The 13,945-nt window shown below is 55.6% G+C and overlaps 1 protein-coding gene across 1 annotated transcript in view; it reads right to left on the reverse strand.

Moving 5' to 3' along the window:
- GPT (glutamic--pyruvic transaminase) overlaps window positions 1–3,032 on the reverse strand; it is a 37,436-nt gene extending 34,404 nt beyond the window's left edge. Inside the window, 1 exon segment of the mRNA XM_048482686.1 lies at window positions 2,960–3,032. Coding sequence (XP_048338643.1) covers window positions 2,960–2,979 — 20 coding nt within the window. The 5' untranslated portion in view covers window positions 2,980–3,032.
- Window positions 3,033–13,945: the final 10,913 nt, after the last annotated feature.

A 13,945-nucleotide genomic window follows, 5' to 3' on the forward strand; every position in this document is an offset into this window, starting at 1 on the left:
GGAGAGGAAGAGGAGGAGGAGGAGGAGGAGGAGGAAGAGGAAGAGGAAGAAGAGGAGGAGTTTGGATTTATATCCCCCCTTTCTCTCCTGTAAGGAGACTCAAAGGGGCTTACAATCTCCTTTCCCTCCCCCCCTTCCACAACAAACACCCTGTGAAGTGGGTGGGGCTGAGAGAGCTCCAAAGAACTGTGACTAGCCCAAGGTCACCCCGCTGGCGTGTGTTGGAGCACACAAACTAATCTGGTTCGCCAGATAAGCCTCCACAGCTCAAGCGGCAGAGCAGGGAATCAGACCCAGTCTGCCTAGCTCCGTGGTGGCGAACCTTTGGCACTCAGATGTTATGGACTACAATTCCCACCAACCCCTGCCAGCATGGCCAATGGCCATGCTGGCAGGGGCTGATGGGAATTGTAGTCCATAACATCTGAGTGCCAAAGGTTCGCCACCACTGGCCTAGCTGCTCTGCAAAAGGTGGGCGAGAGAGGAGGCGTCTTCTTCCCCCCACCCCACCCCAGCCAAACAAGAGAGGCCGTGGGGAGAGTTTCCAGTTTGACAGGCCAAACTGGGGCTTCCGGCCCATGATGCAATGTTTCAGCAGCACTTGCGGCTTCGCCCAGAGCCAGAAGCCAACCCAGTCAACAGCTGGGCCAGTTTGAGACACTTTGTCCCCCACAAGCAAAGGGCACCCAATGCATAGGGCACGTGCACCAGGGGTCTCAGCCAAGCTCCCGTGGCCACAAGGAACCTCTTGCAGACAGGGATTCTGGGAAGTGCTGCCAACCTCCAGGCCGAAACTGGAAATCTGGCAGTCAATTCAATTGGAGAAAATGGCAGCTTCAGATGGTGGGGTCTATGGCACTTTCCCACACTGAGGTCCCTCCCCTGCCCAAACGCCACCCAGTCCAGCCCTCAGCCTCAAAATCTCCAGGAAATTCCAAGCCCAAAGTTGGCAACCTTCCCTCTGAGCCAGAGTAGCTCAGCGGGTGGCAATGAAGTCTGGATCCTGTTTACGCTGCTCTGTTTAGGCTGTTCTGAAAAGCATAACTGCTGGGCCGGTTCTCAAACCATTGCCCCCCTGAATTCTAAGGCTGCCCGAGAAGGTGGGTGGGGCTGAGAGAGCTCCAAAGAACTGTGACTAGCCCAAGGTCACCCATCAGGAACACAGGAGTGCCGAAACACAACTGGTTCCCCAGATAAGCCTCTGCTGCTCAGGTGGAGGCGTGGGGGATCAAACCCAGTTCTCCAGATTAGAATCCACCTGCTCTTAACCACCACACCACGTGAGGCTAGCGAGGAGACCTTGAACCTGAGGAGGGGCGATGCAGGCCCTTGGGGGCAAAGGCCCCAGGAGGTCCTGCCGATGCAGCAGCTGCTATCTGAGTCCCCTCTTCCCGGTCCTGCACTTTGCCCCGGCATCCGGAGCACCCAGATCATCTCCAGCCTCGCTTGGAGCTTTGCAGCATCTGCAAGAAAAGCTGCGTGAAGCAGCCCCCTTTGCTTGCCTCTGGGGTCAGGACAGAGACAGCAGGCAGGGGCGGGGGGAAGGGGAGGCTCCCCCGCCATCTTGCTTTCTGCAGCACAGCATCCAGGAGAGCCAAAACAGGACAGATTTAGCGCTTAGGGGGTCAGTCTTGCAGCAGGAAGTACCAGAGTTCAAAGAGTCACTCAGCTATAAACCTTCTTCTCTCAGCCTGGCCTACTTTTCAGGGTTGTTGTGAGGATAAACATGTGCTGCCTGGAATACTGGCAAATAGAAGAGTTTTGAAGAAGAAGAAGAAGAAGAAGAAGAAGAAGAAGAAGAAGAAGAAGAAGAAGAAGAAGAAGAAGAAGAAGAAGAAGAAGAAGAAGAAGAAGAAGAAGAAGAAGAAGAAGAAGAAGAAGAGTTGGATTTATATCCCCCCCTTTCTCTCCTGCAGGAGACACAAAGGGGCTGACAATCTCCTTGCCCTTCCCCCCTCACAACAAACACCCTGTGAGGTGGGTGGGGCTGAGAGAGCTCCGAGAAGCTGTGACTAGCCCCAGGTCACCCAGCTGGCGTGTGTGGGAGCGCACAGGCTAATCTGAATTCCCCAGATAAGCCTCCACAGCTCAGGCGGCAGAGCTGGGAATCAAACCCGGTTCCTCCAGATTAGATACACGAGCTCTTAACCTCCTACGCCACTGCTGCTCCAACTAGCCCAGGACGTGATGATACATGTTGGAGAGTGTTGGGGGCACAGTTCTGGGGGTGCAGATTGTATTCGGTGGCACCCTAAAGGGGCTGCCTCCGTTCCCACGCTGCCTGCGCCATCAGGTCCAGACCTCTTTCAGGGATCAGCCACCCGGCACGGGGGTTTAACACTGATCTGAAACTAAGCTAAGCCCCAGCGTCACCTTGCAGGACTGTTTATTTACCGTCCCCCCCTTCCCCCGGGTCAGTCTTCTCACTAGGAACCTCCCAGGAGGTGGAGTTGCCAACTACAGGAGATTTGAGGGTGGAGCCTGGAGGGTAGAGTGGCAGAGAGTCCACCAGCTCTTTTTTCTTGGGGAGCCTTTTCTCTGGACCCTGGAATGGCAGGAGCTCTCCAGCTCCCACCTGGAAACTGGCAACCCTAGAAGGGCAGGCTCTCCCCAGGTGCCCATCAACATGGGGCGGGCATGCCTGGTGAGTGTGTCCAGCACTGGGCTCCCCTCTTTTTCTGCTAGCTCCAAAGGGAGCCCGCCCAAGAGTCCAAGGAAGGATGCCGCCTTGGGCCACCACAGAAGAAGGCAGCGTGGGAGGCAGTCCGAACAAAGCCACGGGACACCACGAAGTGGGGCGGGCTCCTCCTCTGCAGGCTGAGTTGTGCAAGATCACCGTGGCACCCTTGCCCCTGTGTGTGAGTGCACATGTGTCCCAAAGCTCGGCTCCAACCCCCACACGCCCGGGAGGCCCGAGCTCCTCCTCCTGCCCTGTTTACCTGGATCTCCAAGGACTCACCAGGTGACTTTCCAGCTCATCTGGTGCCTTGAGAGCCAGACCAAGGGAGGAAACGAGGCCAGGGCTGTGGGAAGAGGCCACGCTCTCCTGCTCATGGGAGGGGGGTGGTGGAGAGCGGGCTCTTATCAGCCCCAGGAGTTGCAAGACTGGGCGGCACCTCCCTGCCAGCTCCGATAGGCTCCGCTGGTGCTGTCGCAGGGCTCAGCCCCAATCCTGCACCCAGGCACCAGGCCATGGCCACCGTGTGCCAGTTTCTGCCCTCTCTCTGTGTGGACTCTACATACCGCATGTAGGCAGCAGAGTTGCCACCCCTGCCCCTTGGTACTTGTGGAAAGGAATTGAGAATAAAACTGCAAGGATTGTCATGCCCTTATGCAAAGCCGTGGTGCGACCGCACTTGGAGTCCTGTGTTCAGTCCTGGTCGCCACATCTCAAAAAGGATATCGAAGAGATAGAAAAAGGGCAGAGAAGGGCAACGAGGATGATTGAGGGACTGGAGCACCTTCCTTATGAGGAGAGGCTGCAGCGTTTGGGACTCTTTCGTTTGGAGAGGAGACGTCTGAGGGGGGATTGGATTGAAGTCTATAAAATTGTGCATGGGATAGAAAATGTTGACAGAGAGACATTTTTCTCTCTTTCTCACAATACTAGAACCAGGGGGCATTCATTGAAAATGCTGGGGGGGGGGGGGGAATTAGGACTAATCAAAGGAAACACTTCTTCACACAACGTGTGATTGGTGTTTGGAATATGCTGCCACAGGAGGTGGTGATGGCCACTCACCTGGATAGCTTTAAAAGGGGCTTGGACAGATTTATGGAGGAGAAGTCGATCTCTGGCTACCAATCTTGATCCTCTTTGATCTGAGATTGCAAATGCCTTAGCAGACCAGGTGCTCAGGAGCAGCAGCAGCAGCCGCAGAAGGCCATTGCTTTCACCTCCTACCTGTGAAATCCCAAAGGCACCTGGTGGGCCACTGCGAGTAGCAGAGGGCTGGACTAGATGGACTCTGGTCTGATCCAGCAGGCTCGTTCTTATGTTCTTAAATGCCTTAGCAGACCAGGTGCTCAGGAGCAGCAGCAGAAGGCCCTTGCTTTCACCTCCTGCCTGTGAGCTCCCAAAGGCACCTGGTGGGCCACTGCGAGTAGCAGAGTGCTGGACTAGATGGACTCTGGTCTGATCCAGCAGGCTCGTTCTTATGTTCTTAAATGCCTTAGCAGACCAGGTGCTCGGGAGCAACAGCAGCAGCAGCAGAAGGCCCTTGCTTTCACTTCCTGCCTGTGAGCTCCTAAAGGCACCTGGTGGGCCACTGCGAGTAGCAGAGGGCTGGACTAGATGGACTCTGGTCTGATCCAGCAGGCTCGTTCTTATGTTCTTAAATGCCTTAGCAGACCAGGTGCTCGGGAGCAACAGCAGCAGCAGCAGAAGGCCCTTGCTTTCACCTCCTGCCTGTGAGCTCCTAAAGGCACCTGGTGGGCCACTGCGAGTAGCAGAGGGCTGGACTAGATGGACTCTGGTCTGATCCAGCAGGCTCGTTCTTATGTTCTTATGTGGGAGTGCCCAGGATCTGCCCAGCAGCAGGGGCCTCCCCAAGCAGTGCCCACTCTGGAGTGGGACCCCTTGTGCCCGGCGCAAAGCAAAGCAGCAAGGTCAACAGAGGAAAATCACAGTGAAAAACAGACCTTTCCCCCATGACAGAAACTTGGCAGGATCTCCCCCACACACACACCTCAAAGACAGAGGAAGAAGAATATTCCTTCCTTGCCCCCCCCCCCCCCCCCGCAGGTGTCATTGCAGGCATGAGATACCCAAAGAGCGATCTGCACCCGGCTGCAGCACGAGGGAAGAACCCAGCCCCACTGGCAATGCTGGGGGTGGGGGGGGGACAGGCCAAGCCATTATCCCGGGCTGCACCTCGGGCTCTGTGGGGTTGCCAGGGCAACAAAGGCCCTCACTGGAGGGGGCAAGTCTAAGGAACAAAACAAAGAAGATCTGGGCACGAGGGGTGCGATGCCCACGTATTGGCCCTGATCCCTGGTGGGACAGAGAGTCCTCGCTGAACTTAGAAAGGGGAGAGGCAAAAGGCACCGGCCCTCGTGGGCAGACAAAGGACCGTGTTCCTGCAGCTGTCCAGGGAGTTGCCAACCTGCAAGATGGCTCCTGCGGTGACCTTGCCAAAGGCTAGGCCCCGATCCCTGCCTTTTGCAGAGTGGCCCTCTGTGCTCTGCCCCCTCCCCAATAGCACCAAGACTTGCAGAAACCCTCTCTCCAGAGAACCCCAAAGTCTCTCTCAGGTTGCCCGAGGAAGTCGATGGATCCGCCAGAGGCCCCCAGGGGCTCCCCTCCCCCTTTGGCTACTCCCAGGGGTGCCCGTGGCCCAGGCAGTGGCCCTAAAGCGGCAATACTGGAGTGGAGGGGCCCCCATGGAGCTGTAGATTGCTCCCCAGAAAGGGCACCCTGGGAGGATGGGGCAGGGGATGCTGGACTCATCTCTCAGGGCCCTGATGCAACAAAATGCCCCACCCCCACCCCACCCAGCCCTCTAGGGCACACGCAGTCCTCTGCATTTCAAAGTCCCATAGACCAGCTGTTTCCCAGGCAGACCCAAATGGGGCCAAACAGCCCCGGAGGCCAAAAATCACCCCACATCTGTCAACCACCCCAAGAAAAACTCAAGAGACTAAAACAGCCCCCCCCCCCCTTAGCACAACATGCTCTGCAGAGCTCGGGGGTGTGGGGGGGGGGAGAGCGAGGGTTCAGCAGCTGCCGTGCTTGAGAGCTAGTGGACATCTGTGAACAGGACCCTGGGACTTGGAGGGCGCAAGGGACAGCCCCCGGCACTTAGAAGCACGTCCCAAGAAAGAAACACTCATTCAAGCCAGCGGTCGCACGGACCCCAATCCTCTCCCTTGCTCCCACCTTTCAAGCGGAGGCAAGGGTTGCCCTACCTGTGCCAGACTGCAGGGGGTGCTGTAGAGCACGGGACCCCTCTTGCTCCTGCGTGCCCCTGGTTCTTTCTCTCTCCCTCTGCCAGCGCTCTCAGGGGTCCTGGCAGCTCCTTGCACTTCTCCTCCTCCTGCTGCTAATAAGGCAGTGTGGCCAAGGGAGGGGGGAGCCGGGGGAGGGTGTCACCTGACGGGCAGGCTTGACCTTTGCTGGAGCAGCTGCCTCCAGGGCCGGACCCCAGGCAGCACAATCACTCAGTGGAAGCCCCAGCGGCTCCCTGGGACCAGGGGGAAGAGACGCCGCCTCCCTTCGCACCCCTGCGTCCGATTCTCTCTGCTCGCACCCGCACCTTCGAGCACAGACAGGCACACCTCTGGCCCAGAGGCCAAAACCCTCTCAGCCCGGAGGCAGGGCCGAATGTCACCTGGGATCAGCCCCGAAACCTTTGGCTGCCGTCCTGTGACTCAGCCCCACGACATGCCAAGGACACAGCCTTCTCTTTCGTCAGGCCCAGCCCGATCTAGGTCAGCCGTGTTTGTTCTGACTGGCAGCTGGTCTCCCGGTCCTCAGCGTGTCACAACAGAGCGAGGAATGTTTCTGGGCATGTACAGAGCAGTGCAGAGCGATCGTAAGCCGTGCACCTACAGTTCTGGGGGAGTGTGTCCAGGCCACGTGGCTTCAGGCAAGCTGAGCTCCAGAAACAGAGTCAGGACAATAGACAGGAATCTGTCCTGTGCCAACCCCAGGAAGCTCAAAAGCCCCTCCCTTGCTGATTTTAGCTCCCCTCCCAGGTAGCTAAGACTTCCCTCCCATTTCAAAAGGACAGCTGCAGATTTCACAACTTGGGAGACAAGAATTGTCATCTAGCAAACATCACTGGAGAATGGGCACACGTTTCCTCTGTGGCTCACCCTGGGGCGTGATTTGGCCTGGCCCTCTGTTGCAAACCAAATTCCTCCCTGCCCCCATCCCCGGCCTTTCTAGGCCAGGGGGTCGTCCGAGAGTCCTTTTTCCTGCCCTCCTCAGTCCTTGAAGCAAATTCCTTCTCCCTGGAGGCAGGGGAGGCAGAAGGACCGTTTCATGGGGTAGAAAATGTTGACAGAGAGAAATTTTTCTCTCTTTCTCACAATGCTAGAACCAGGGGGCATTCATTGAAAATGCTGGGGGGAAGAATTAGGACTCATAAAAGGAAACACTTCTTCACGCAACGTGTGATTGGTGTTTGGAATATGCTGCCACAGGAGGTGGTGATGGCCACTCACCTGGATAGCTTTAAAAAGGGCTTGGACAGATTTATGGAGGAGAAGTCGATCTCTGGCTACCAATCTTGATCCTCCTTGATCTGAGATTGCAAATGCCTCAGCAGACCAGGTGCTCAGGAGCAGCAGCAGCAGCAGGCCATTGCTTTCACCTCCTGCCTGTGAGCTCCCAAAGGCACCTGGTGGGCCACTGCAAGTAGCAGAGTGCTGGACTAGATGGACTCTGATCTGATCCAGCTGGCTTGTTTTTATGTTCTTATGTTTCTGGCTTGGGGGGCTTCTTGCTTCTGCTCTTCCGCTGCTGAGTTCCGCTTCTCCCGCCTGACCTTTCCTGGGATCTACTTTTTTTTAACATGCTCTTCTTGAGGGTGCAGCTGAGCTCCCCTGAAGCTGGAAGACTGGACGTTGCCTTGCCCCCCTAGCAACGGCCTCCTCCTCTGGACTCAAACAGTTGCCTCTTTTGGCTGCACAAGTTGGCAGTCATTCTCAGCCTGCGGCGTGCCCGACCCTCGTCCCCGTGGCAAGGCTCCATGGTAAAGATGGTATCGACTGATGACCAGCTGGCTCTCTGGGTCAAAATTCCAGACAGAGCGAGTGCCAGTGTGGTGTTGTGGTTAAGAGCAGGTGGATTCTAATCTAGAGAACCGGGTTTGATTCCCAACTCCTCCACCTGAGCGGCAGAGGCTTATCTGGTGAGCCAGATGTGTTTCCGCACTCCTACATTCCTGCTGGGTGACCTTGGGCTGGTCTCAGTTCTCTCAGGACTCTCTCAGTCCCCACCTGTCTCACAAGGTGTCTGTTTTGCGGAGAGGAAGGGAAAGGAGCTTGTCAGCCACCTTGAATCTCCTTACAGGAGAAAAAGGTGGGGTATAAATCCAAACTACCCTTCCTCCTCCTCCTTCAAGCCTGCTTTCACCCAAGTAGAATGGCATCCCAAGGTCACCAGCTTTTCTATTGATGCCAACAACCTACAGTAGCTGTTGTGATTTTCCAGCTACCAGACCACGGCCCGGAAAACCCACAACAGCCAGTAGTTTCCAATAGAACCTCCAGCAGATTTTCATAATGTGTTTACTTTGAGCAGCAGTGGCGTAGGAGGTTAAGAGCTCGTGTATCTAATCTGGAGGAACCGGGTTTGATTCCCCGCTCTGCCGCCTGAGCTGTGGAGGCTTATCTGGGGAATTCAGATTAGCCTGTGCACTCCCACACACGCCAGCTGGGTGACCTGGGGCTAGTCACAGCTTCTCGGAGCTCTCTCAGCCCCACCCACCTCCCAGGGTGTTTGTTGTGAGGGGGGAAGGGCAAGGAGATTGTCAGCCCCTTTGAGTCTCCTACAGGAGAGAAAGGAGGGATATAAATCCAAACTCCTCCTCCTCCTCCTCCTCCTCCTCCTCCTCCTCCTCTGCAGGGAGGCCCTAACTATGCCCCAGTTATGTGACAGTGAACAGGTATTCAAAGCATACCTTTCCTTGCTACATCCTTTCTAGCCAGGGATTAATACAAGGAGCGGAGCTGTATCTGGTAAGCATGAACGGACAGTGTACATTCAAGCAAAGGGACAGGTGATGCATTAAATATACTCAGAGCTTCGTTTTTCTTCAGTGTGTTCCTTTTATGCCCCTTGAGGACCGTCTGCCAGAAAGGGTTCGAAAAAGATGCGTCATTAACCCCGTTGGCACCTTCCTCTGACCCTGTCCTTCACTGCAATGGCCGCAGCTCCCCGAAGGCCCCATCCTGAATGAGCCTCAAAGGCAGTTAGTGGCAGCCCAACATCTGTGGAACTCCCTGCCACTGGATTGTAATCCATGTCAGAGCCAGAGTGCAGCAAGATATTCCCACGGGAAAGGACAGCAGTGAAACTGGAAGAGGGTCAGATTGCGGCAATCAAGGTGGGGATGGATTTTCAAACAATGTTTTGAGTGAACCCATAGGCCACCAGTTACAGGTCCCAGAAAACCTGGCTGCTTATAGAGAAAAAAATATTTCTGCAAAGGACTTCCCCCCGATCCCAATATCATTCTGTGAGCTTTTTCTTTTCTAACCTGGGATGGTTTATAAAGTTTATTATTGCTGCCATTTTTCTGCAGAAGTGGGATCAATGTTTTCATAGATCTAAACGAACCATTTGTGGCCATCAATTGTAATTCTGGGGAACCTGCAGCCCAAATATGTTTGTTGATCCTCTGTTTATTGATGTTTTGTTGCTTGATGTTATGATTGCTGATGTTTGCTATTATGCTGTTGTTGTTCACCGCCCTGAGCCCTTCGGGGGAGGGCGATATACAAATCAAATAATGCAATACAATACAATACAATACAGAATTCTCCCCAAATGTTCAGGTTTGCTGCTGCTGAAATAAACAATTGTTAGTCTTTAAGGCAGCACAAAATCCCCCTGTTCCTTTTTCACTTCTTGGAAACTGGTCTCTGCAGCGGGCCCCTTCTGCTCGGGCCAGACCCTCCGCTTCGCCCTCACGCCCTTCCCGGAATAGCTATCGGTGCCAACTGGCTTGTGATATCTGGGCATCAGCGGGCAGCCCCTGCGAGGTCTTGCCCAGCAAGCCGGGCTCCGTCGCTGCCTGGAGGTCAGCCCCCCCCTCCTCCTCCTCCTCCCAAGCTAACCCCCTCCTTCGATCAGCCGCAGGTCACAAGGAAGGCGGAGGCAGGACGCCGAGAAGACAGCTGGCAGCGCAGCCCAGACGACTGTCAACCACCAGCCTAAAGGAGAGACGGCACTTCGGTCGGCTCAGATGTCAGCGGCTGGCCAAGACATTCCTGCTCGGGAGCAGCCTCCCCAAGATTAGCCCAGCCAACACACACACACACACACACACGCACACGCACACGCACACGCACACACACGCGCGCACACACACACACACACACACACACATGGCCCTTAGTCTGCTGATAGACAAGCATAACCCTGGACAGAAAAGAGACACAGCAGAGGCGCATCTCACCCTTTGGATGCGCCCAGGGGCTCCGCACTCGCGTTGGCGCTCTTTGTGGTCCAGGCCAAGCCAGAAGACTCCATGGCAGCAGAGGGGCAGCCTTGAGCTTGTGGCCGTCGTGGCAGCAGGGAAGGAACGTGGCCAGGAGTCCCTTGGGAAGGAGTGGGCTGAGCGCTCTCCCAGTGAGGAGGAGCTCCCGATCCGGCGGCTGTCTCAATCCAGATAGCATCAAAAGGGTTTGGGCTGCTGAGGTTTGTGTCTCAATTGTTCGGTGAGGCTGGAGCCACGAGGCCAGGTGGGCGTGAGCGGGTGGGCCTCTCCCAACCCAGATGTGTCCTACCGAAGTGCCTGTCATCTGGGTACATTTCCAAGGCAGGCGCCCAGGGGGTGAAGGGGGGCGTCCTCTGGGCAGAGGGGCCTCACCTGCCCCATCTTTGCCATGTAAACAATGGAAGTCATGTGCCGGCTAGGGTTGCCAACTCTGGCCAGGGCAATTCCAGGAGATTGGGGGGTTGCCTGCGGAGGGGGCAGTTTGGGAAGGCCTTTCACCTGGACTCTGCGACATCCCGTGGAGTCTGCCTTTGGAAGCTGTCATCTTCTTTGCAAAGACCGTTTCAGAGAGTGACCACCTTGGTCTGCAGTAAAAGAAGAAGAAGAAGAAGAAGAGGAAGAGGAAGAGGAAGAGGAAGAAGAGGAGTTTGGATTTATATCCCCCCTTTCTCTCCTGCAGGAGACTCAAAGGGGCTGACAATCTCCTTGCCCTTCCCCCTCACAACAAACACCCTGTGAGGTGGGTGGGGCTGAGAGAGCTCCGAGAAGCTGTGACTAGCCCAAGGTCACCCAGCTGGCGTGTGTGGGAGTGCCCAGGCTAATCTGAATTCCCCAGATAAGCCTCCGCAGCTCAGGCGGCAGAGCTGGGAATCAAACCCGGGTCCTCCAGGTTAGATACACGAGCTCTTAACCTCCTACGCCACTGCTGCTCCTCAAAAAAAGAGCTTGACTTGAATCAGGCACCTCAGAGACCAACAAGATTTTGGGATGTGAGTTTTCATGAGTCAAAAGCCCCTTTGGCGCCTCTGGATTTGACGTTTTCTCCAGGGGAAGGGTTCTGTGTAGTCCGGAGGTGAGCTGCCATTCCGGGAGAACTCCGGGTCACACCTGCAGTCTGGCAACTCTAGCACAGGCTGAGAAACAAAGTCTGAGAGAAGAGGGGTGAGAGCTTAGAGAGATGCTTTGGGGCACAGGTGTCAAATTTGCGGCCCTCCAGATGTTATGGGGGGAGAGCTAGTTGCACGGGGCTCTTTTCTGGAAGCCCCCCCCCGGAGTATTTTGTCCAACACGCCCCCACCCCACCCCCACCGCTCCCATCCTTATCTCCCAGCTTCGGATGTCGCAAGCAGGCAGGCTGAAGAGGCGCCAAAACCCAGGGCAATCGGCAGCTTATCAGCAATTTGGGCGGCCCAAAGCAAAGGTCATATAATCATAGGGTTGGAGAGAGCCATCTAGTCCAACCCAGGCTCAAAGCAAGATCAGCCTAGACCCGTGGTGGCGAACCTTTGGCACTCCAGATGTTGTAGACTACAATTCCCATCAGCCCCTGCCAGCATGGCCAATTGGGCATGCTGATGGGAATTGTAGTCCATAACACCTAGAGTGCCAAAGGTTCGCCACCACTGGCCTAGACCATCCGTATCAAGGGGTTTTCTAGCCCCTGCTTCAGGACTGCCAGACCAGGTGGCGGCGGGGGGGGGGGGGGGGGGGGAGCTTCTCTAGGTAGCTGATTCCACTACTGTAAACTCATCCCCCTCCAGAATATCCAGCGGATACCTTTCCACCCCATTATTGCAAGTTTTCTCCTCTGCTGCCCACAGGAACAGCCCCCTGCCCTCCTCCAAGTGACAGCCCTTCAAAAACTCCACGAAACCAATCGCGTCCCCGCTTACCCTCTTCTTTTTCAGACTGAACATGTCCAGGCCCCTCGGCCTTTCCTCGCAGGGCTTGGTTTCCGGGCCCCTCGTCGTCATCCTCGCTCTCCTCTGCACCAATCTGTTCTGTTTGCATTCTTTTGCAAGTGAGGCCTCCAGGACTAGACAAAATACTCCAGGTGCCACCTGACCAACACAGTGTACAGCAAGACCACAATGTCTTTCGATTTGGATGTTATGCTTCTGCTGATACACCTCAAAATCACATTAGCCCTTTTTGTCGCTGCGTCACGCTGGCTGCTCATATTGAGTTGACAGTCTGCCTGTACCCCCAAATCTTGTTCACCCGCACTGCTACCCAGAAGTATTCTCCCCATCCAGTAAGTGTGCTTCTCGTTTTTGGGACCAGCGTATGGAGCTCTGCACCTATCCTTGTTGAACTGCACTGCAATCCTATGATTTTTTCCGCCCAGGCTGAAGGCAAAGGCCTTGGTAGGGCAGCCCCACTTGGCCTGCTTTCCTGATCAAATTCTGCACCTCTGCGCTGATCCCTACGACCAGAGGTGGGATCCAGCAGGTTCTCACAGGTTCCCGAGAGTAGGTTACTAATGATTTGTGTGTGCCGAGAGGGGGTTACTAATGGGTGATTTTGCCACGTGATTTTTGCCTTAACTACGCCCCTCCTCTCAGCAGTAGTGCGCAGAACTGGAAGCAGTCTAGCAGGAGGTGCACCGGCGTGCGTGGCAGCCTGCGCCTGCGTGCTTTTGTTTCCCACCCAAGGACCGGCACAGCGGCTGCGTCCTTGCCACAGCCCCGCCCAGGAATGCCTGGCCACGCCCCCGTTGTGCCCCGCCCAGCCCCATTGGCGCTACGCCACTGTTTGAATCCCACCACCATGGGAACCTGTTACTAAAATGTTTGGATCCCACCACTGCCTACAACAGTGCAGGAAGCAGCATGAATAAGGCTCCTTCCGCCCCCGCCCCCCCCAGGTTTCCCAGGTGCTGGGACCACCCCAAGTTTGTGCTGTTTCTGCGAAGTGTTATTCAGCCCATTGTCTCTCTTGCGTGGTGATGGCCAATGTGGTATAGTGGTTAGCGTGCCAGACTGGGATACGTGGGACGCAGGTTCTGATCCCCGCTCTGCTATGGAGGCTTGCCGGGCGCCCTTTGGCCAGCCACACATTCCGAGATTAACGTCACGGAGCTGTTCTCGAGATAACATCGAGGGGAGGAGAACGTTGTGAGTCACATTCGCCCCCACTGTGGAGAAAAGTGGAGGGTAAACACAGTACATAAAGAGCAGCCAGAACACCCAGGCAATAGACTCCGGAGGGGGGGGGGCAGCAGTGGTGTAGGAGGTTAAGAGCTCGTGTATCTAATCTGGAGGAACCGGGTTTGATTCCCAGCTCTGTCGCCTGAGCTGTGGAGGCTCATCTGGGGAATTCAGATTGGCCTGTACACTCCCACACATGCCAGCTGGGTGACCTTGGGCTAGTCACAGCTTCTCGGAGATCTCTCAGCCCCACCTACCTCCCAGGGTGTTTGTTGTGAGGGGGGAAGGACAAGGAGATTGAAAGCCCCTTTGAGTCTCCTGCAGGAGAGAAAGGGGGGATATAAATCCAAACTCCTCCTCCTCCTCCTCCTCTTCTTCTTCTTCTTGCAAAGGGTGCCTCAAAGCCAAGCGGGGGCTGCGAGTTCAGAGAAAACTCATCCCAAATAAAAGGGCCCGCCTACGTCTGTTCAGCATTTCTGAAGCGCCCCCTGCGCTGACGTACATGGCCATCTCTTTTTTATTTTATACTTTATGTTAGTTCATCTGTACCCTGCCTTTCTGTCCAATGGGGAACCAAAGACACTATCCCCCTCTCCTGCATCTTATTCCCACAACAACCCTGTGAGG

Source organism: Sphaerodactylus townsendi, unplaced genomic scaffold (genome assembly GCF_021028975.2).
Source record: "Sphaerodactylus townsendi isolate TG3544 unplaced genomic scaffold, MPM_Stown_v2.3 scaffold_19, whole genome shotgun sequence".
In the NCBI taxonomy this organism is placed as follows: domain Eukaryota; kingdom Metazoa; phylum Chordata; class Lepidosauria; order Squamata; family Sphaerodactylidae; genus Sphaerodactylus; species Sphaerodactylus townsendi.